Source organism: Bombina bombina, chromosome 8, assembly GCF_027579735.1.
Source record: "Bombina bombina isolate aBomBom1 chromosome 8, aBomBom1.pri, whole genome shotgun sequence".
In the NCBI taxonomy this organism is placed as follows: Eukaryota; Metazoa; Chordata; class Amphibia; order Anura; family Bombinatoridae; genus Bombina; species Bombina bombina.
Window position 1 is genome coordinate 5,197,938 of NC_069506.1, and position 26,797 is coordinate 5,224,734.

At 40.3% G+C, this 26,797-nt stretch overlaps 1 protein-coding gene across 1 annotated transcript in view; it reads right to left on the bottom strand.

Moving 5' to 3' along the window:
• Nucleotides 1-26,797, bottom strand: part of LOC128637940 (zona pellucida-like domain-containing protein 1) — a 148,304-nt gene that overhangs the window by 111,579 nt on the left and 9,928 nt on the right. Inside the window, exons 2-3 of the mRNA XM_053689825.1 lie at nucleotides 9,895-9,987; nucleotides 9,413-9,639 (exon numbers count right to left, since the gene is read on the bottom strand). Of these exons, the coding sequence (XP_053545800.1) occupies nucleotides 9,413-9,639; nucleotides 9,895-9,987 (320 nt within the window). The remainder of the gene's footprint in view (nucleotides 1-9,412; nucleotides 9,640-9,894; nucleotides 9,988-26,797) is intronic.

Consider the following 26,797-nt stretch of genomic DNA (forward strand, 5'->3'; position numbering starts at 1 on the left):
GGCTGGTTAGTTATCTAATTGTGTAACACACACAGATTGTCACTAGGCTGTTAGTTTATCTAATGTGTAACACACACAGATTGTCACTAGCGTTTAGTTTATCTACTGGTGTAACACACACAGAGTTGTCACTAGGCGTTAGTTTATCTAATGTGTAACACACACAGAGTGTCACTAGGCTGTTAGTTATCTAATGTGGGTAACTACACGACAGATGGTCAATATGCTGTTAGTTATCTAATGTGTAACACAAACACATGCGAGATTGTCACTAGGCTGTTAGTTATCTAATGTGTAACACACACAGATTGTCACTAGTGCTGGTTAGTTATCTAATGTGTAACACACAACAGGATTGTCACTAGCTGTTAGTTAGCTAATGTGTAACAAATACAGATTGTCACTAGTAGGCTGTTAGTTATCTACTATTAACACACACAGATTGTCACTAGCTGTTAGTTTATCTAATGTGTAACACACACAGGATTATCCCTAGGCTGTTAGTTATCTACTGTGGTAACACACACAGATTGTCACTAGGCTGTTAGTTATCTATGTTAACACACACAGATTGTCACTAGGCTGTTAGTTATCTAAGGTGTAACACACACAGATTGTCACTAGCTGTTAGTTATCAATGTGTAACACACACAGATTGTCACTAGGCTGTTAGTTATCTAATGTGTAACACACACAGATTGTCACTAGGCTGTTAGTTATCTAATGTGTAACACACACAGATTGTCCCTAGGCTGTTAGTTATCTAATGTGTAACACACACAGGTTGTCACTAGGCTGTTAGTTATCTAATGTGTAACACACACAGATTGTCCCTAGGCTGTTAGTTATCTAATGTGTAACACACAGATTGTCCCTAGCTGTTAGTTATCTAATGTGTAACACACACAGATTGTCACTAGGCTGTTAGTTATCTAATGTGTAACACACACAGATTGTCACTAGGCTGTTAGTTATCTAATATGTAACACACACAGATTGTCACTAGGCTGTTAGTTATCTAATGTGTAACACACACAGATTGTCACTAGGCTGTTAGTTATCTAATGTGTAACACACAGATTGTCACTAGGCTGTTAGTTATCTAATGTGTAACACGCACAGATTGTCACTAGGCTGTTAGTTATCTAATATGTAACACACAGATTGTCACTAGCTGTAATTATCTAATGTGTAATACACACAGATTGGTCACTAGCTGTTAGTTATCTAATGTGGTAACACGACACATATTGTCACTTTAGGCTGTTAGTTATCTAATGTGTAACACACACAGATTGTCACTAGGCTGGGTTAGTTATCTAATGGTGTAACACACAGCAGATTGGGTCATTCTAGGCTGGTAGTTATCTAATGTGTAACACACACAGATTGTCACTAGGTAGGGCTTTAGGTTTATCTAATGTGTAACACACACAGAGTGTTCACTAGCTGTTAGGTTATCTAATGTGTAACACACACACATTGTCACTAGGCTGTTGGTTATCTAATATGTAACACACACAGATTGTCACTAGGCTGTTAGTTATCTAATGTGTAACACACTCAGATTGTCACTAGGCTGTTAGTTATCTACTGTGTAACACACCACAGATTGTCACTAGGCTGTTGGTTATCTAATATGTAACACACACAGATGTCACTAGGCTGTTAGTTTATCTAATGTGTAACACACACAGATTGTCACTAGGCTGTTAGTTATCTAATGGTGAACAAATACAGATTGTCCTAGGCTTTTAGTTATTCTACTATGTGTAACACACACAGATTGTCACTAGGCTGTTAGTTATCTAATGTGTAACACACACAGATTGTCCCTAGGCTGTTAGTTATCTACTGTGTAACACACACAGATTGTCACTAGGGCTGTTAGGTTATCTAATGTGTAACACACACAGATTGTCACTAGGCTGTTAGTTTATCTAATGTGTAACACACTACAGATTGTCACTAGGCCTGTTAGTTATCTAATGTGTAACACACACAGATTGGTCACTAGGCTGTTAGTTATCTAATGTGTAACACAACACAGATTGTCACTAGGCTGTTAGGTTATCTAATGTGTAACACACACAGATTGTCCCTAGGCTGTTAGTTATCTAATGTGTAACACACACAGATTGTCACTAGGCTGTTAGTTATCTAATGTTGTAACACTCACAGATTGTCCCTTAGGCCTGTTAGTTATCTAATGTGTAACACACACAGATTGTCCCTAGGCTGTTAGTTATCTAATGTGTAACACACACAGATTGTCACTAGGCTGTTAGTTATCTAATGTGTAACACACACAGATTGTCACTAGGCTGTTAGTTATCTAATAGTGTAACACACACAGATTGTCACTAGGCTGTTAGTTATCTAATGTGTAACACACACAGATTAGTCCCTAGGCTGTTAGTTATCTACTGTGTAACACACAGATTTGTCCACTAGGCTGTTAGTTATCTAATGTGTAACACACACAGATTGTCACTAGGCTGTTAGTTATCTAAGTGTAACACACACAGATTGTCACTAGCTGTTAGTTATCTAATGTGTAACACACACAGATTGTCACTAGCTGTTAGTTATCTAATGTGTAACACACACATGATGTCACTAGGCTGTTAGTTATCTAATGTGTAACACACACAGATTGTCCCTAGGCTGTTAGTTATCTAATGTGTAACACACACAGGTTGTCACTAGGCTGTTAGTTATCTAATGTGTAACACACACAGATTGTCCCTAGGCTGTTAGTTATCTAATGTGTAACACACACAGATTGTCCCTAGGGCTGTTAGGTTATCTAATGTGTAACACACACAGATTGTCACTAGGCTGTTAGTTATCTAATGTGTAACACACACAGATTGTCACTAGGCTGTTAGTTATCTAATATGTAACACACACAGATTGTCACTAGGCTGTTAGTTATCTAATGTGTAACACACACAGATTGTCACTAGGCTGTTAGTTATCTAATGTGTAACACACACAGATTGTCACTAGGCTGTTAGTTATCTAATGTGTAACACGCACAGATTGTCACTAGGCTGTTAGTTATCTAATATGTAACACACACAGATTGTCACTAGGCTGTAAGTTATCTAATGTGTAATACACACAGATTGTCACTAGGCTGTTAGTTATCTAATGTGTAACACACACATATTGTCACTAGGCTGTTAGTTATCTAATGTGTAACACACACAGATTGTCACTAGGCTGTTAGTTATCTAATGTGTAACACACACAGATTGTCACTAGGCTGTTAGTTATCTAATGTGTAACACACACAGATTGTCACTAGGTAGGCTGTTAGTTATCTAATGTGTAACACACACAGATTGTCACTAGGCTGTTAGTTATCTAATGTGTAACACACACACATTGTCACTAGGCTGTTAGTTATCTAATGTGTAACACACTCAGATTGTCACTAGGCTGTTAGTTATCTACTGTGTAACACACACAGATTGTCACTAGGCTGTTGGTTATCTAATATGTAACACACGCAGATTGTCACTAGGCTGTTAGTTATCTAATGTGTAACACACTCAGATTGTCACTAGGCTGTTAGTTATCTACTGTGTAACACACACAGATTGTCACTAGGCTGTTAGTTATCTAATGTGTAACACACACAGATTATCCCTAGGCTGTTAGTTATCTACTGTGTAACACACACAGATTGTCACTAGGCTGTTAGTTATCTAATGTGTAACACACACAGATTGTCACTAGGCTGTTAGTTATCTAATGTGTAACACACACAGATTATCCCTAGGCTGTTAGTTATCTACTGTGTAACACACACAGATTGTCACTAGGCTGTTAGTTATCTAATGTGTAACACACACAGATTGTCACTAGGCTGTTAGTTATCTAATGTGTAACACACACAGATTGTCACTAGGCTGTTAGTTATCTAATGTGTAACACACACAGATTGTCACTAGGCTGTTAGTTATCTAATGTGTAACACACACAGATTGTCACTAGGCTGTTAGTTATCTAATGTGTAACACACACAGATTGTCCTTAGGCTGTTAGTTATCTAATGTGTAACACACACAGATTGTCACTAGGCTGTAAGTTATCTAATGTGTAACACACACAGATTGTCACTAGGCTGTTAGTTATCTAATGTGTAACACACACAGATTGTCACTAGGCTGTTAGTTATCTAATGTGTAACACACACAGATTGTCACTAGGCTGTTAGTTATCTAATGTGTAACACACACAGATGTCACTAGGCTGTTAGTTATCTAATGTGTAACACACACAGATTGTCACTAGGCTGTTAGTTATCTAATGTGTAACACACACAGATTGTCACTAGGCTGTAAGTTATCTAATGTGTAACACACACAGATTGTCACTAGGCTGTTAGTTATCTAATGTGTAACACACACAGATTGTCACTAGGCTGTTAGTTATCTAATGTGTAACACACACAGATTGTCACTAGGCTGTTAGTTATCTAATGTGTAACACACACAGATTGTCACTAGGCTGTAAGTTATCTAATGTGTAACACACACAGATTGTCACTAGGCTGTTAGTTATCTAATGTGTAACACACACAGATTGTCACTAGGCTGTTAGTTATCTAATGTGTAACACACACAGATTGTCCCTAGGCTGTTAGTTATCTAATGTGTAACACACACAGATTGTCACTAGGCTGTTAGTTATCTAATGTGTAACACACACAGATTGTCACTAGGCTGTTAGTTATCTAATGTGTAACACACACAGATTGTCACTAGGCTGTTAGTATCTAATGTGTAACACACACAGATTGTCACTAGGCTGTTAGTTATCTAATGTGTAACACACACAGATTGTCACTAGGCTGTTAGTTATCTAATGTGTAACACACACAGATTGTCACTAGGCTGTTAGTTATCTAATGTGTAACACACACAGATTGTCACTAGGCTGTTAGTTATCTAATGTGTAACACACACAGATTGTCACTAGGCTGTTAGTTATCTAATGTGTAACACACACAGATTGTCACTAGGCTGTTAGTTATCTAATGTGTAACACACACAGATTGTCACTAGGCTGTAAGTTATCTAATGTGTAACACACACAGATTGTCACTAGGCTGTTAGTTATCTAATGTGTAACACACACAGATTGTCACTAGGCTGTTAGTTATCTAATGTGTAACACACACAGATTGTCACTAGGCTGTTAGTTATCTAATGTGTAACACACACAGATTGTCACTAGGCTGTTAGTTATCTAATGTGTAACACCACACAGATTGTCACTAGGCTGTTAGTTATCTAATGTGTAACACACACAGATTGTCACTAGGCTGTTAGTTATCTAATGTGTAACACACACAGATTGTCACTAGGCTGTTAGTTATCTAATGTGTAACACACACAGATTTATGCACCTGCAACAAACTTCCTTTCATTTCTATGTTCTCCACAGATAAAGCAACAAGTTGCCATAATATCCGATTCAGCACAGGATACAGGAGTCTGGGATCTTAAAGGGACATGGGGTTCCATTTGCACACGCAAACACTTAGAGGAACATGAGGTTCCATTTGCACACGCAAACACTTAAAGGGACATGGGGTTCCATTTGCACACGCAAGCACTTAAAGGGACATGGGGTTCCATTTTGCACAAGCAAGCACTTAAAGGGACATGGGGTTCCATTTGCACACTTAAACACTTAAAGGGACATGGGGTTCCATTTGCACACGCAAGCACTTAAAGGGACATGGTATTCCATTTGCACATGCAAGCAATTAAAGGGACATCGGGTTCCATTTGCACACGCAAGCACTTAAAGGGACATGGGGTTCCATTTTGCACACACAAGCACTTAAAGGGACATGGGGTTCCATTTTGCACAAGCAAGCACTTAAAGGGACATGGGGTTCCATTTGCACATGTAAACACTTAAAGGGACATGGGGTTCCATTTGCACACGCAAGCACTTAAAGGGGCATCGGGTTCCATTTGCACAAGCAAGCACTTAAAGGGACATGGGATTCCATTTTGCACATGCAAGCACTTAAAGGAACATGGGGTTCCATTTGCACATGTAAACACTTAAAGGGACATGGTATTGCATTTGCACACGCAAGCACTTAAAGGGACATCGGGTTCCATTTGCACAAGCAAGCACTTAAAGGGACATGGGATTCCATTTTGCACATGCAAGCACTTAAAGGAACATGGGGTTCAATTTGCACATGCAGGCACTTAAAGGGACATGGGGTTCAATTTGCACACGCATGCACTTAAAGGGACATGGTATTCCATTTGCACAAGCAAGCAATTAAAGGGACATCGGGTTCCATTTGCACATGCAAGCACTTAAAGGGACATGGGGTTCCATTTGCACACGCAAGCACTTAAAGGGGCATGGGGTTCCATTTGCACATGCAAGCACTTAAAGGGACATGGTAGTAAAGACATGATACAGACGGCGCACACAATTTAACAGTCTACTCCCAGTGTATTTTTATTACCACATCCCACTATTTCTCTAGCTCTCCTTTGTTTAAACTTAGTTCCTTTTTATGACAGCATACTGAGGTAGGTTTAGGAGTGTGCACATGTATGGAGCACTATATTATATAATGAGGTAGGTTTAGGAATGTGCACATGTATGGAGAACTACATTATATAATGAGGTAGGTTTAGGAGTGTGCACATGTATTGAGCACTACATAACATACTGAGGTAGGCTCAGGAGTGTGCATGTGTATTGAGCACTATAAGACATACCAATGTAGGCGCAGGAGCGTGCACGTGTGTATAGGGAATACTGACCTCTATGGTGTTACCACACGGGTTTTGTATGGTATCATTGAGGGGGAAGGTGAAGCTCATTACTGGAGGATCTAGCGATGTGACCAGGGCTCCCGCACTATATAACACACTGAGGTAGGCCCGGAGCATGCACGTGTGTATAGGGAATACTGACCTCTATGGTGTTACCACATGGGTTTTGTCTGGTATCATTGAGGGGGAAGATGAAGCTCATTACTGGAGCATCTAATGATGTGACCAGGGCTCCCGCACTATATAACATACTGAGGTAGGCGCAGGAGCGTGCACGTGTGTATAGGGAATACTGACCTCTATGGTGTTACCACATGGGTTTTGTCTGGTATCATTGAGGGGGAAGGTGAAGCTCATTACTGGAGGATCTAATGATGTGACCAGGGCTCCCGCACTATATAACATACTGAGGTAGGCGCAGGAGCGTGCACGTGTATATAGGGAATACTGACCTCTAAGTTGTGACCACACGGGTTTTGTCTGGTTAAATTGAGGGGGAAGATGAAGCTCATTACTGGAGCATCTAATGATGTGACCAGGGCTCCCGCACTATATAACATACTGAGGTAGGCGCAGGAGCGTGCACGTGTGTATAGGGAATACTGACCTCTATGGTGTTACCACATGGGTTTTGTCTGGTATCATTGAGAGGGAAGGTGAAGCTCATTACTGGAGGATCTAGCGATGTGACCAGGGCTCCCGCACTATATAACATACTGAGGTAGGCGCAGGAGCGTGCACGTGTGTATAGGGAATAAATTGAGGGGGAAGATGAAGCTCATTACTGGAGCATCTAATGATGTGACCAGGGCTCCCGCACTATATAACATACTGAGGTAGGCGCAGGAGCGTGCACGTGTGTATAGGGAATACTGACCTCTATGGTGTTACCACATGGGTTTTGTCTGGTATCATTGAGAGGGAAGGTGAAGCTCATTACTGGAGGATCTAGCGATGTGACCAGGGCTCCCGCACTATATAACATACTGAGGTAGGCGCAGGAGCGTGCACGTGTGTATAGGGAATACTGACCTCTATGGTGTTACCACATGGGTTTTGTCTGGTATCATTGAGGGGGAAGATGAAGCTCATTACTGGAGCATCTAATGATGTGACCAGGGCTCCCGCACTATATAACATACTGAGGTAGGCGCAGGAGCGTGCACGTGTGTATAGGGAATACTGACCTCTATGGTGTTACCACATGGGTTTTGTCTGGTATCATTGAGAGGGAAGGTGAAGCTCATTACTGGAGGATCTAGCGATGTGACCAGGGCTCCCGCACTATATAACATACTGAGGTAGGCGCAGGAGCGTGCACGTGTGTATAGGGAATACTGACCTCTATGGTGTTACCACATGGGTTTTGTCTGGTATCATTGAGAGGGAAGGTGAAGCTCATTACTGGAGGATCTAGCGATGTGACCAGGGCTCCCGCACTATATAACATACTGAGGTAGGCGCAGGAGCGTGCACGTGTGTATAGGGAATACTGACCTCTATGGTGTTACCACATGGGTTTTGTCTGGTATCATTGAGGGGGAAGGTGAAGCTCATTACTGGAGGATCTAATGATGTGACCAGGGCTCCCGCACTATATAACATACTGAGGTAGGCGCAGGAGCGTGCACGTCTGTATAGGGAATACTGACCTCTATGGTGTTACCACATGGGTTTTGTCTGATATCATTGAGGGGGAAGGTGAAGCTCATTACTGGAGCATCTAATGATGTGACCAGGGCTCCCGCACTATATAACATACTGAGGTAGGCGCAGGAGCGTGCACGTGTGTATAGGGAATACTGACCTCTATGGTGTTACCACATGGGTTTTGTCTGGTATCATTGAGGGGGAAGGTGAAGCTCATTACTGGAGCATCTAATGATGTGACCAGGGCTCCCGCACTATATAACATACTGAGGTAGGCGCAGGAGCGTGCACGTGTGTATAGGGAATACTGACCTCTAAGTTGTGACCACACGGGTTTTGTCTGGTTAAATTGAGGGGGAAGATGAAGCTCATTACTGGAGCATCTAATGATGTGACCAGGGCTCCCGCACTATATAACATACTGAGGTAGGCGCAGGAGCGTGCACGTGTGTATAGGGAATACTGACCTCTATGGTGTTACCACATGGGTTTTGTCTGGTATCATTGAGAGGGAAGGTGAAGCTCATTACTGGAGGATCTAATGATGTGACCAGGGCTCCCGCACTATATAACATACTGAGGTAGGCGCAGGAGCGTGCACGTGTGTATAGGGAATACTGACCTCTATGGTGTTACCACATGGGTTTTGTCTGGTATCATTGAGAGGGAAGGTGAAGCTCATTACTGGAGGATCTAATGATGTGACCAGGGCTCCCGCACTATATAACATACTGAGGTAGGCGCAGGAGCGTGCACGTGTGTATAGGGAATACTGACCTCTATGGTGTTACCACATGGGTTTTGTCTGGTATCATTGAGAGGGAAGGTGAAGCTCATTACTGGAGGATCTAATGATGTGACCAGGGCTCCCGCACTATATAACATACTGAGGTAGGCGCAGGAGCGTGCACGTGTGTATAGGGAATACTGACCTCTATGGTGTTACCACATGGGTTTTGTCTGGTATCATTGAGAGGGAAGGTGAAGCTCATTACTGGAGGATCTAGCGATGTGACCAGGGCTCCCGCGCAGTGACTCTGGTTATGCTGACCGTTAAGCGCTAAGGACTCAGGGTTAAACGAGGCGAACTGAACGGGGCAGGCATTGATGGTCAGGCTGATTTCAGAGGGGCCACAGGTGACAATGATGTCGCTGTCCACTAAAGAAATACAGAAAAAAGCAGATTTGTTAGGGATCAACCCAAATGCACCTTATCCCATCCTTAAAGGGACATTTACAGTATATATTTCTTTTTCCCTTTAAATGTGTCCCCAATGATCCCGCTTTACCTGCTGGGATGTGTTTACAAATACCTCCTTTACCTTTGTTTTGTCACATAAAATAGCTGAAACTATTAGATAAGAAGGTCTGCTTGGTGTTGCATGACAATGTCATTTGTCACACTGTAACTTACCTGGGTATCTGTTGTCTGTGCAATTAAGGCCTTGTGCAAACACCAGGTGTGTGCTTAATCCCAGCACTACAATGGCCGCTGTGACGATTCTACCTAAAGACAAATTTATTAAATGGTTATTTCTCTTCCTATAGATCGTCCCCTGCTATAGATTTCAGCCCAGCACAGATCCTAGATCTTCCTCAGAATCACAACCAAATGCAGCCAATGAGAGGATGTGTGATCTATAATCCCTAGCAGCTGGGGCAGTAAGACTGGTACCTACAGTATATCAGTATATAGCAATATGTGATCTATAATCCCTAGCAGCTGGGGCAGTAACACTGGTACCTACAGTATATCAGTATATAGCAATATGTGATCTATAAACCCTAGCAGCTGGGGCAGTAACACTGGTACCTACAGTATATCATTATATAGCAATAGGTGATCTATAATCCCTAGCAGCTGGGGCAGTAACACTGGTACCTACAGTATATCATTATATAGCAATAGGTGATCTATAAACCCTAGCAGCTGGGGCAGTAACACTGCTACCTACAGTATATCATTATATAGCAATATGTGATCTATAAACCCTAGCAGCTGGGGCAATAACACTGGTACCTACAGTATATCATTATATAGCAATAGGTGATCTATAAACCCTAGCAGCTGGGGCAGTAACACTGCTACCTACAGTATATTATTATATAGCAATAGGTGATCTATAAACCCTAGCAGCTGGGGCAGTAACACTGCTACCTACAGTATATCATTATATAGCAATATGTGATCTATAAACCCTAGCAGCTGGGGCAATAACACTGGTACCTACAGTATATCATTATATAGCAATATGTGATCTATAAACCCTAGCAGCTGGGGCAGTAACACTGGTACCTACAGTATATCAGTATATAGCAATATGTGATCTATAAACCCTAGCAGCTGGGGCAGTAACACTGGTACCTACAGTATATCAGTATATAGCAATATGTGATCTATAAACCCTAGCAGCTGGGGCAGTAACACTGGTACCTACAGTATATCAGTATATAGCAATATGTGATCTATTAACCCTAGCAGCTGGGGCAGTAACACTGGTACCTACAGTATATCAGTATATAGCAATATGTGATCTATAAACCCTAGCAGCTGGGGCAGTAACACTGGTACCTACAGTATATCATTATATAGCAATAGGTGATCTATAAACCCTAGCAGCTGGGGCAGTAACACTGGTACCTACAGTATATCAGTATATAGCAATATGTGATCTATAAACCCTAGCAGCTGGGGCAGTAACACTGGTACCTACAGTATATCAGTATATAGCAATATGTGATCTATAAACCCTAGCAGCTGGGGCAGTAACACTGGTACCTACAGTATATCATTATATAGCAATATGTGATCTATAAACCCTAGCACATGGGGCAGTAACACTGGTACCTACAGTGTATCCGTATTTAGCAATATGTGATCTATAAACCCTAGCACATGGGGCAGTAACACTGGTACCTACAGTATATCATTATATAGAAATATGTGATCTATAAACCCTAGCACATTGGGCAGTAACACTGGTACCTACAGTATATCATTATATAGCAATATGTGATCTATAAACCCTAGCACATGGGGCAGTAACACTGGTACCTACAGTATATCATTATATAGCAATAGGTGATCTATAAACCCTAGCAGCTGGGGCAGTAACACTGCTACCTACAGTATATCATTATATAGCAATATGTGATCTATAAACCCTAGCAGCTGGGGCAGTAACACTGGTACCTACAGTATATCAGTATATAGCAATATGTGATCTATAAACCCTAGCAGCTGGGGCAGTAACATTGGTACCTACAGTATATCATTATATAGCAATATGTGATCTATAAACCCTAGCAGCTGGGGCAGAAAGACTGGTACCTACAGTATATCATTATATAGCAATATGTGATCTATAAACCCTAGCAGCTGGGGCAGTAACACTGGTACCTACAGTATATCATTATATAGCAATATGTGATTTATAAACCCTAGCACCTGGGGCAGTAACACTGGTACCTACAGTATATCATTATATAGCAATATGTGATCTATAAACCCTAGCAGCTGGGGCAGTAACACTGGTACCTACAGTATATCAGTATATAGCAATATTTGATCTATTAACCCTAGCAGCTGGAGCGGTAACACTGGTACCTACAGTATATCATTATATAGCAATATGTGATCTATAATCCCTAGCAGCTGGGGCAGTAACACTGGTACCTACAGAATATCAGTATATAGCAATAGGTGATCTATAAACCCTAGCAGCTGGGGCAATAACACTGGTACCTACAGTATATCATTATATAGCAATAGGTGATCTATAAACCCTAGCAGCTGGGGCAATAACACTGGTACCTACAGTATATCATTATATAGCAATATGTGATCTATAAACCCTAGCAGCTGGGGCAGTAACACTGGTACCTACAGTATATCATTATATAGCAATATGTGATCTATAAACCCTAGCAGCTGGGGCAGTAACACTGGTACCTACAGTATATCATTATATAGCAGTATGTGATCTATAAACCCTAGCACCTGGGGCAGTAGCACTGGTACCTACAGTATATCATTATATAGCAATATGTGATCTATAAACCCTAGCAGCTGGGGCAGTAACACTGGTACCTACAGTATATCATTATATAGCAATATGTGATCTATAAACCCTAGCACCTGGGGCAGTAACACTGGTACCTACAGTATATCATTATATAGCAATATGTGATCTATAATCCCTAGCAGCTGGGGCAGTAACACTGGTACCTACAGAATATCAGTATATAGCAATAGGTGATCTATAAACCCTAGCAGCTGGGGCAATAACACTGGTACCTACAGTATATCATTATATAGCAATATGTGATCTATAAACCCTAGCACCTGGGGCAGTAACACTGGTACCTACAGTATATCATTATATAGCAATATGTGATCTATAAACCCTAGCAGCTGGGGCAGTAACACTGGTACCTACAGTATATCATTATATAGCAATATGTGATCTATAAACCCTAGCAGCTGGGGCAGTAACACTGGTACCTACAGTATATCATTATATAGCAATATGTGATCTATAAACCCTAGCAGCTGGGGCAGTAACACTGGTACCTACAGTATATCATTATATAGCAATATGTGATTTATAAACCCTAGCACCTGGGACAGTAACACTGGTACCTACAGTATATAATTATATAACAATATGTGATTTATAAACCCTAGCACCTGGGGCAGTAACACTGGTACCTAGAGTATATCATTATATAGCAATATGTGATCTATAAACCCTAGCACCTGGGGCAGTAACACTGGTACCTACAGTATATCATTATATAGCAATAGGTGATCTATAAACCCGAGCAGCTGGGGAAGTAACACTGGTACCTACAGTATATCATTATATAGCAATAGGTGATCTATAAACCCTAGCAGCTGGGGCAGTAACACTGCTACCTACAGTATATCATTATATAGCAATAGGTGATCTATAATCCCTAGCAGCTGGGGCAGTAACACTGGTACCTACAGTATATCATTATATAGCAATATGTGATCTATAAACCCTAGCACCTGGGGCAGTAACACTGGTACCTACAGTATATCATTATATAGCAATATGTGATCTATAAACCCTAGCACCTGGGGCAGTAACACTGGTACCTACAGTATATTATTATATAGCAATATGTGATCTATAAACCCTAGCAGCTGGGGCAGTAACACTGGTACCTACAGTATATCATTATATAGCAATAGGTGATCTATAAACCCTAGCAGCTGGGGCAGTAACACTGGTACCTACAGTATATCATTATATAGCAATCGGTGATCTATAAACCCTAGCAGCTGGGGCAGTAACACTGGTACCTACAGTATATCATTATATAGCAATATGTGATCTATAAACCCTAGCAGCTGGGGCAGTAACACTGGTACCTAGAGTATATCATTATATAGCAATATGTGATCTATAAACCCTAGCAGCTGGGGCAGTAACACTGGTACCTACAGTATATCATTATATAGCAATATGTGATCTATAAACCCTAGCAGCTGGGGCAGTAACACTGGTACCTACAGTATATCAGTATATAGCAATATGTGATCTATAAACCCTAGCAGCTGGGGCAGAAAGACTGGTACCTACAGTATATCATTATATAGCAATATGTGATCTATAAACCCTAGTAGCTGGGGCAGTAACACTGGTACCTAGAGTATATCATTATATAGCAATATGTGATCTATAATCCCTAGCAGCTGGGGCAGTAACACTGGTACCTACAGTATATCATTATATAGCAATATGTGATTTATAAACCCTAGCACCTGGGGCAGTAACACTGGTACCTACAGTATATCATTATATAGCAATATGTGATCTATAAACCCTAGCAGCTGGGGCAGTAACACTGGTACCTACAGTATATCATATAGCAATATGTGATCTATAAACCCTAGCAGCTGGGGCAGTAACACTGGCACCTACAGTATATCAGTATATAGCAATATGTGATCTATAAACCCTAGCAGCTGGGGCAGTAACACTGGTACCTACAGTATATCATTATATAGCAATATGTGATCTATAACCCCTAGCAGCTGGGGCAGTAACACTGGTACCTACAGTATATCATTATATAGCAATATGTGATTTATAAACCCTAGCACCTGGGGCAGTAACACTGGTACCTACAGTATATCATTATATAGCAATATGTGATCTATAAACCCTAGCAGCTGGGGCAATAACACTGGTACCTACAGTATATCAGTATATAGCAATATGTGATCTATAAACCCTAGCACCTGGGGCAGTAACACTGGTACCTACAGTACATCATTATATAGCAATATGTGATCTATAAACCCTAGCAGCTGGGGCAGTAACACTGGTACCTACAGTATATCATTATATAGCAATAGGTGATCTATAAACCATAGCAGCTGGGGCAGTAACACTGGTACCTACAGTATATCATTATATAGCAATAGGTGATCTATAAACCCTAGCAGCTGGGGCAGTAACACTGGTACCTACAGTATATCAGTATATAGCAATATGTGATCTATAAACCCTAGTAGCTGGGGCAGTAACACTGGTACCTACAGTATATCAGTATATAGCAATATGTGATCTATAATCCCTAGCAGCTGGGGCAGTAACACTGGTACCTACAGTATATCATTATATAGCAATATGTGATCTATAAACCCTAGCAGCTGGGGCAGTAACACTGGTACCTAGAGTATATCATTATATAGCAATATGTGATCTATAAACCCTAGCACCTGGGGCAGTAACACTGGTACCTACAGTATATCATTATATAGCAATAGGTGATCTATAAACCCTAGCAGCTGGGGCAGTAACACTGGTACCTACAGTATATCATTATATAGCAATATGTGATCTATAAACCCTAGCAGCTGGGGCAGTAACACTGGTACCTACAGTATATCATTATATAGCAATTTGTGATCTATGAACCCTAGCAGCTGGGGCAATAACACTGGTACCTAGAGTATATCATTATATAGCAGTATGTGATCTATAAACCCTAGCAGCTGGGGCAGTAACACTGGTACCTACAGTATATCCGTATTTAGCAATGTGTGATCTATAAACCCTAGCAACTGGGGCAGTAACACTGGTACCTACAGTATATCCTTATATAGCAATAGGTGATCTATGAACCCTAGCACCTGGGGCAGTAACACTGGTACCTACAGTATATCATTATATAGCAATAGGGGATCTATAAACCCTAGCAGCTGAGGCAGTAACACTGGTACCTACAGTATATCATTATATAGCATTAAGTGATCTATAAACCCTAGCAGCTGGGGCAGAAAGACTGGTACCTACAGTATATCATTATATAGCAATATGTGATCTATAAACCCTAGCAGCTCGGGCAGAAAGACTGGTACCTACAGTATATCATTATATAGCAATATGTGATCTATAAACCCTAGTAGCTGGGGCAGTAACACTGGTACCTACAGTATATCATTATATAGCAATATGTGATCTATAATCCCTAGCAGCTGGGGCAGTAACACTGGTACCTACAGTATATCATTATATAGCAATATGTGATCTATAATCCCTAGCAGCTGGGGCAGTAACACTGGTACTTACAGTATATCATTATATAGCAATATGTGATCTATAAACCCTAGCAGCTGGGGCAGTAACACTGGTACCTACAGTATATCATTATATAGCAATATGTGATCTATAAACCCTAGCAGCTGGGGCAGTAACACTGGTACCTACAGTATATCATTATATAGCAATATGTGATCTATAAACCCTAGCAGCTGGGGCAGTAACACTGGTACCTACAGTATATCATTATATAGCAATATGTGATCTATAAACCCTAGCAGCTGGGGCAATAACACTGGTACTTACAGTATATCATTATATAGCAATATGTGATCTATAAACCCTAGCAGCTGGGGCAGTAACACTGGTACCTACAGTATATCATTATATAGCAATATGTGATCTATAAACCCTAGCAGCTGGGGCAGTAACACTGGTACCTACAGTATATCCGTATTTAGCAATGTGTGATCTATAAACCCTAGCAGCTGGGGCAGTAACACTGGTACCTACAGTATATCATTATATAGCAATTTGTGATCTATGAACCCTAGCAGCTGGGGCAATAACACTGGTACCTAGAGTATATCATTATATAGCAGTATGTGATCTATAAACCCTAGCAGCTGGGGCAGTAACACTGGTACCTACAGTATATCCGTATTTAGCAATGTGTGATCTATAAACCCTAGCAACTGGGGCAGTAACACTGGTACCTACAGTATATCCTTATATAGCAATAGGTGATCTATGAACCCTAGCACCTGGGGCAGTAACACTGGTACCTACAGTATATCATTATATAGCAATAGGGGATCTATAAACCCTAGCAGCTGAGGCAGTAACACTGGTACCTACAGTATATCATTATATAGCATTAAGTGATCTATAAACCCTAGCAGCTGGGGCAGAAAGACTGGTACCTACAGTATATCATTATATAGCAATATGTGATCTATAAACCCTAGCAGCTCGGGCAGAAAGACTGGTACCTACAGTATATCATTATATAGCAATATGTGATCTATAAACCCTAGTAGCTGGGGCAGTAACACTGGTACCTACAGTATATCATTATATAGCATTAAGTGATCTATAAACCCTAGCAGCTGGGGCAGAAAGACTGGTACCTACAGTATATCATTATATAGCAATATGTGATCTATAAACCCTAGCAGCTCGGGCAGAAAGACTGGTACCTACAGTATATCATTATATAGCAATATGTGATCTATAAACCCTAGTAGCTGGGGCAGTAACACTGGTACCTACAGTATATCATTATATAGCAATATGTGATCTATAATCCCTAGCAGCTGGGGCAGTAACACTGGTACCTACAGTATATCATTATATAGCAATATGTGATCTATAATCCCTAGCAGCTGGGGCAGTAACACTGGTACTTACAGTATATCATTATATAGCAATATGTGATCTATAAACCCTAGCAGCTGGGGCAGTAAAACTGGTACCTACAGTATATCATTATATAGCAATATGTGATCTATAAACCCTAGCAGCTGGGGCAGTAACACTGGTACCTACAGTATATCATTATATAGCAATATGTGATCTATAAACCCTAGCAGCTGGGGCAGTAACACTGGTACCTACAGTATATCAGTATATAGCAATATGTGATCTATAAACCCTAGCAGCTGGGGCAATAACACTGGTACTTACAGTATATCATTATATAGCAATATGTGATCTATAAACCCTAGCAGCTGGGGCAGTAACACTGGTACCTACAGTATATCATTATATAGCAATATGTGATCTATAAACCCTAGCAGCTGGGGCAGTAACACTGGTACCTACAGTATATCCGTATTTAGCAATGTGTGATCTATAAACCCTAGCAGCTGGGGCAGTAACACTGGTACCTACAGTATATCATTATATAGCAATTTGTGATCTATGAACCCTAGCAGCTGGGGCAATAACACTGGTACCTAGAGTATATCATTATATAGCAGTATGTGATCTATAAACCCTAGCAGCTGGGGCAGTAACACTGGTACCTACAGTATATCCGTATTTAGCAATGTGTGATCTATAAACCCTAGCAACTGGGGCAGTAACACTGGTACCTACAGTATATCCTTATATAGCAATAGGTGATCTATGAACCCTAGCACCTGGGGCAGTAACACTGGTACCTACAGTATATCATTATATAGCAATAGGGGATCTATAAACCCTAGCAGCTGAGGCAGTAACACTGGTACCTACAGTATATCATTATATAGCATTAAGTGATCTATAAACCCTAGCAGCTGGGGCAGAAAGACTGGTACCTACAGTATATCATTATATAGCAATATGTGATCTATAAACCCTAGCAGCTCGGGCAGAAAGACTGGTACCTACAGTATATCATTATATAGCAATATGTGATCTATAAACCCTAGTAGCTGGGGCAGTAACACTGGTACCTACAGTATATCATTATATAGCAATATGTGATCTATAATCCCTAGCAGCTGGGGCAGTAACACTGGTACCTACAGTATATCATTATATAGCAATATGTGATCTATAATCCCTAGCAGCTGGGGCAGTAACACTGGTACTTACAGTATATCATTATATAGCAATATGTGATCTATAAACCCTAGCAGCTGGGGCAGTAAAACTGGTACCTACAGTATATCATTATATAGCAATATGTGATCTATAAACCCTAGCAGCTGGGGCAGTAACACTGGTACCTACAGTATATCATTATATAGCAATATGTGATCTATAAACCCTAGCAGCTGGGGCAGTAACACTGGTACCTACAGTATATCAGTATATAGCAATATGTGATCTATAAACCCTAGCAGCTGGGGCAATAACACTGGTACTTACAGTATATCATTATATAGCAATATGTGATCTATAAACCCTAGCAGCTGGGGCAGTAACACTGGTACCTACAGTATATCATTATATAGCAATATGTGATCTATAAACCCTAGCAGCTGGGGCAGTAACACTGGTACCTACAGTATATCCGTATTTAGCAATGTGTGATCTATAAACCCTAGCAGCTGGGGCAGTAACACTGGTACCTACAGTATATCCTTATATAGCAATAGGTGATCTATGAACCCTAGCACCTGGGGCAGTAACACTGGTACCTACAGTATATCATTATATAGCAATAGGGGATCTATAAACCCTAGCAGCTGAGGCAGTAACACTGGTACCTACAGTATATCATTATATAGCATTAAGTGATCTATAAACCCTAGCAGCTGGGGCAGAAAGACTGGTACCTACAGTATATCATTATATAGCAATATGTGATCTATAAACCCTAGCAGCTCGGGCAGAAAGACTGGTACCTACAGTATATCATTATATAGCAATATGTGATCTATAAACCCTAGTAGCTGGGGCAGTAACACTGGTACCTACAGTATATCATTATATAGCAATATGTGATCTATAATCCCTAGCAGCTGGGGCAGTAACACTGGTACCTACAGTATATCATTATATAGCAATATGTGATCTATAATCCCTAGCAGCTGGGGCAGTAACACTGGTACTTACAGTATATCATTATATAGCAATATGTGATCTATAAACCCTAGCAGCTGGGGCAGTAACACTGGTACCTACAGTATATCATTATATAGCAATATGTGATCTATAAACCCTAGCAGCTGGGGCAGTAACACTGGTACCTACAGTATATCAGTATATAGCAATATGTGATCTATAAACCCTAGCAGCTGGGGCAATAACACTGGTACTTACAGTATATCATTATATAGCAATATGTGATCTATAAACCCTAGCAGCTGGGGCAGTAACACTGGTACTTACAGTATATCATTATATAGAAATATGTGATCTATAAACCCTTACAGCTGGGGCAGTAACACTGGTACCTACAGTATATCATTATATAGCAATATGTGATCTATAAACCCTAGCAGCTGGGGCAGTAACACTGGTACCTACAGTATATCATATAGCAATATGTGATCTATAAACCCTAGCAGCTGGGGCAGTAACACTGGCACCTACAGTATATCAGTATATAGCAATATGTGATCTATAAACCCTAGCAGCTGGGGCAATAACACTGGTACCTACAGTATATCATTATATAGCAATATGTGATCTATAAACCCTAGCAGCTGGGGCAGTAACACTGGTACCTACAGTATATCATTATATAGCAATATGTGATCTATAAACCCTAGCAGCTGGGGCAGTAACACTGGTACCTACAGTATATCCTTATTTAGCAATATGTGATACATAAACCCTAGCAGCTGGGGCAGTAACACTGGTACCTACAGTATATCATTATATAGCAGTATGTGATCTATAAACCCTAGCAGCTGGGGCAGTAACACTGGTACCTGGAGTATATCAATATATAGCAATATGTGATCTATAAACCCTAGCAGCTGGGGCAATAACACTGGTACCTAGAGTATATCATTATATAGCAGTATGTGATCTATAAACCCTAGCAGCTGGGGCAGTAACACTGGTACTTACAGTATATCCGTATTTAGCAATATGTGATCTATAAACCCTAGTAGCTGGGGCAGTAACACTGGTACCTACAGTATATCATTATATAGCAATATGTGATCTATAAACCCTAGCAGCTGGGGCAGTAACACTGGTACCTACAGTATATCATTATATAGCAATAGGGGATCTATAAACCCTAGTAGCTGAGGCAGTAACACTGGTACCTACAGTATATCATTATATAGCATTAAGTGATCTATAAACCCTAGCAGCTGGGGCAGAAAGACTGGTACCTACAGTATATCATTATATAGCAATATGTGATCTATTAACCCTAGCAGCTGGGGCAGAAAGACTGGTACCTACAGTATATCATTATATAGCAATTTGTGATCTATAAACCCTAGTAGCTGGGGCAGTAACACTGGTACCTACAGTATATCATTATATAGCAATATGTGATCTATAATCCCTAGCAGCTGGGGCAGTAACACTGGTACTTACAGTAAATCATTATATAGCAATATGTGATCTATAAACCCTAGCAGCTTGGGCAGTAACACTGGTACCTACAGTATATCATTATATAGCAATATGTGATCTATAAACCCTAGCAGCTGGGGCAGTAACACTGGTACCTACAGTATATCATTATATAGCAATATGTGATCTATAAACCCTAGCAGCTGGGGCAGTAACACTGGTACCTACAGTATATCAGTATATAGCAATATGTGATCTATAAACCCTAGCAGCTGGGGCAATAACACTGGTACTTACAGTATATCATTATATAGCAATATGTGATCTATAAACCCTAGCAGCTGGGGCAGTAACACTGGTACCTACAGTATATCATTATATAGCAATATGTGATCTATAATCCCTAGCAGCTGGGGCAGTAACACTGGTACCTACAGTATATCAGTATATAGCAATATGTGATCTATAAACCCTAGTAGCTGGGGCAGTAACACTGGTACTTACAGTATATCATTATATAGCAATATGTGATCTATAAACCCTAGCAGCTGGGGCAGTAACACTGGTACCTAGAGTATATCATTATATAGCAATTTGTGATCTATAAACCCTAGCAGCTGGGGCAATAACACTGGTACCTAGAGTATATCATTATATAGCAATATGTGATCTATAAACCCTAGTAGTTGGGGCAGTAACACTGGTACTTACAGTATATCATTATATAGAAATATGTGATCTATAAACCCTTACAGCTGGGGCAGTAACACTGGTACCTACAGTATATCATTATATAGCAATATGTGATCTATAAACCCTAGCAGCTGGGGCAGTAACACTGGTACCTACAGTGTATCCGTATTTAGCAATATGTGATCTATAAACCCTAGCAGCTGGGGCAGTAACACTGGTACCTACAGTATATCATTATATAGCAATATGTGATCTATAAACCCTAGCAGCTGGGGCAGTAACACTGGTACCTACAGTATATCCTTATTTAGCAATATGTGATACATAAACCCTAGCAGCTGGGGCAGTAACACTGGTACCTACAGTATATCATTATATAGCAGTATGTGATCTATAAACCCTAGCAGCTGGGGCAGTAACACTGGTACCTGGAGTATATCAATATATAGCAATATGTGATCTATAAACCCTAGCAGCTGGGGCAATAACACTGGTACCTAGAGTATATCATTATATAGCAGTATGTGATCTATAAACCCTAGCAGCTGGGGCAGTAACACTGGTACTTACAGTATATCCGTATTTAGCAATATGTGATCTATAAACCCTAGTAGCTGGGGCAGTAACACTGGTACCTACAGTATATCATTATATAGCAATATGTGATCTATAAACCCTAGCAGCTGGGGCAGTAACACTGGTACCTACAGTATATCATTATATAGCAATATGTGATCTATAAACCCTAGCAGCTGGGGCAGTAACACTGGTACCTACAGTATATCATTATATAGCAATATGTGATCTATAAACCCTAGCAGCTGGGGCAGTAACACTGGTACCTATAGTATATCATAATATAGCAATATGTGATCTATAAACCCTAGTAGCTGGGGCAGTAACACTGGTACCTACAGTATATCATTATATAGCAATAGGTGATCTATAATCCCTAGCAACTGGGGCAGTAACACTGGTACCTACAGTACATCATTATATAGAAATATGTGATCTATAAACCCTAGCAGCTGGGGCAGTAACACTGGTACCTAAAGTATATCCGTATTTAGCAATATGTGATCTATAACCCCTAGCAGCTGGGGCAGTAACACTGGTACCTAGAGTATATCAATATATAGCAATAGGTGATCTATAAACCCTAGCAGCTGGGGCAGTAACACTGGTACCTACAGTATATCCGTATTTAGCAATATGTGATATATAAACCCTAGTAGCTGGGGCAGTAACACTGGTACCTGCAGTATATCATTATATAGCAATATTTGATCTATAAACCCTAGCAGCTGGGGCAGTAACACTGGTACCTACAGTATATCAATATATATCAATATGTGATCTATAAACCCTAGCAGCTGGGGCAGTAACACTGGTACCTACAGTATATCCGTATTTAGCAATATGTGATCTATAAACCCTAGCAGCTGGGGCAGTAACACTGGTACCTACAGAATATCCGTATTTAGCAATATGTGATCTATAAACCCTAGCAGCTGGGGCAATAACACTGGTACCTACAGTACATCCGTATTTAGCAATATGTGATATATAAACCCTAGTAGCTGGGGCAGTAACACTGGTACCTACAGTATATCATTATATAGCAATATTTGATCTATAAACCCTAGCAGCTGGGGCAGTAACACTGGTACCTACAGTATATCAATATATATCAATATGTGATCTATAAACCCTAGCAGCTGGGGCAGTAACACTGGTACCTACAGTATATCCGTGTTTAGCAATATGTGATCTATAAACCCTAGCAGCTGGGGCAGTAACACTGGTACCTAGAGTATATCCGTATTTAGCAATATGTGATCTATAATCCCTAGCAGCTGGGGCAGTAACACTGGTACCTACAGTACTTCATTATATAGCAGTATGTGATCTATAAACCCTACCAGCTGGGGCAGTAACACTGGTACCTACAGTATATCATTATATAGCAATATGGGATCTATAAACCCTAGTAGCTGGGGCAGTAACACTGGTACCTACAGTATATCAGTATATAGCAATAGGTGATCTATAAACCCTAGCAGCTGGGGCAGTAACACTGGTACCTACAGTATATCATTATTTAGCAATATGTGATCTATAAACCCTAGTAGCTGGGGCAGTAACACTGGTACCTACAGTATATCAGTATATAGCAATAGGTGATCTATAAACCCTAGCAGCTGGGGCAGTAACACTGGTACATACAGTATATCATTATATAGCAATATGGGATCTATAAACCCTAGCATCTGGGGCAGTAACACTGGTACCTACAGTATATCCGTATTTAGCAATATGTGATCTATAAACCTTAGCAGCTGGGGCAGTAACACTGGTACCTAGAATATATCATTATATAGCAATATGTGATCTATAACCCTAGCAGATAGGGCAATAACACTGGTACCTACAGTATATCCGTATTTAGCAATGTGTGATCTATAAACCCTAGCAGCTGGGGCAGTAACACTGGTACCCACAGTATATCATTATATAGCAATATGTGATCTATAAACCCTAGTAGCTGGGGCAGTAACACTGGTACCTAGAGTATATCATTATATAGCAATATGTGATCTATAAACCCTAGCAGCTGGGGCAATAACACTGGTACCTACAGTATATCCGTATTTAGCAATATGTGATCTATAAACCCTAGCAGCTGGGGCAGTAACACTGGTACCTACAGTATATCATTATATAGCAATATGTGATCTATAAACCATAGCAGTTGGGGCAGTAACACTGGTACCTACAGTATATCATTATATAGCAATATGTGATCTATAAACCCTAGTAGCTGGGCAGTAACACTGGTACCTACAGTATATCATTATATAGCAATATGTGATCTATAATCCCTAGCAGCTGGGGCAGTAACACTGGTACCTACAGTATATCATTATATAGCAATAGGTGATCTATAAACCCTAGCAGCTGGGGCAGTAACACTGGTACCTACAGTATATCATTATATAGCAATATGTGATCTATAAACCCTAGTAGCTGGGGCAGTAACACTGGTACCTACAGTATATCAGTATATAGCAATATGTGATCTATAATCCCTAGCAGCTGGGGCAGTAACACTGGTACCTACAGTATATCAGTATATAGCAATATGTGATCTATAAACCCTAGCAGCTGGGGCAGTAACACTGGTACCTACAGTATATCATTATATAGAAATATGTGATCTATAAACCCTAGCAGCTGGGGCAGTAACACTGGTACCTACAGTATATCATTATATAGCAATATGTGATCTATAAACCCTAGCAGCTGGGGCAGTAACACTGGTACCTACAGTATATTATTATATAGCAATATGTGATCTATAAACCATAGCAGCTGGGGCAGTAACACTGGAACCTACAGTATATCATTATATAGCAATATGTGATCTATAAACCATAGCAGCTGGGGCAGTAACACTGGTACCTACAGTATATCAGTATATAGCAATATGTGATCTATAAACCCTAGCAGCTGGGGCAGTAACACTGGTACCTACAGTATATCATTATATAGCAATATGTGATCTATAAACCCTAGCAGCTGGGGCAGTATCACTGGTACCTACAGTATATCATTATATAGCAATATGTGATCTATAAACCCTAGCAGCTGGGGCAGTAACACTGGTACCTACAGTATATTATTATATAGCAATATATGATCTATAAACCATAGCAGCTGGGGCAGTAACACTGGAACCTACAGTATATCATTATATAGCAATATGTGATCTATAAACCATAGCAGCTGGGGCAGTAACACTGGTACCTACAGTATATCAGTATATAGCAATATGTGATCTATAAACCCTAGCAGCTGGGGCATTAACACTGGTACCTACAGTATATCATTATATAGCAATATGTGATCTATAAACCCTAGCAGCTGGGGCAATAACACTGGTACCTAGAGTATATCATTATATAGCAATATGTGATCTATAAACCCTAGCAGCTGGGGCAGTAACACTGGTACCTACAGTATATCATTATATAGCAATAGGTGATCTATAAACCCTAGCAGCTGGGGCAGTAACACTGGTACCTACAGTATATCATTATATAGCAATAGGTGATCTATAAACCCTAGCAGCTGGGGCAGTAACACTGGTACCTACAGTATATCCATATTTAGAAATTTATTACATTTATTGAAAATCCCCCTACTGCAACTAACTATATCCATGGCTTCTGGCCAGAACAAATCATGTGACATTCCCCTTCTGCAATAACCACATCTGTTAACCACAATAAACTGATACTACCCAACACATGACCAATTGGACCCATTCCCACCACCAGATATTATCTTGCCAGGCCTCACTTTCTTGCCTCTCCTACACCCCTTAACACCAAGCCACCACCCTATACAACCCCCAAACCCTAAAAGACCCTAATGCAGGATCACCTACAAACTACCCCCCTCCTATGTAAAAGAAAAACTGATGTGTGAGGGAGCTGGGGGGGGGGGTAGTGTAGGTAAGTAGGGATGGGGGGGAATGGGTTGGGTTGCTAGTGAGATATCTCCCTATTGCACTTCAAGGCATAAGTGCAAATATATAATAAAGCAAACAACCCAATTACATCCGTCTTGCTCTCAGTTTATCAAACTACTTTAGCCCTTAAAAATAATAAAAAGCAATGAAAGTCTGTAAACCGCTGTGACACAAGAGCTACTGTAAATATTAATCCTAAAATTATGTGATTTAGGGAAAGCCAATGCCATAAAATGTTTAATTAAGCAATGTACTTCCATGTTTTTTTTATTTTGTTTATCTTGTGATTTTCTTGTACCCCACAGAGGCTGCAGTTTATCTGACATGCTACAGTGCTTGCTTAGAGCAGTGCACAAACTAATTTACGTGTGGCCTCTGTTACATGTTCTTACTGGTGAGACATTAATGTATAGAGATGAGCTGTGCACAAGCACACAGATATGTACAAACAGCTTGTAAAAGTATTTTTATCATGCTTAGATCCTTTTATTTTAATTTAGACTTCGTTTTTTTAACCAAAATATTGTTTTAATAAT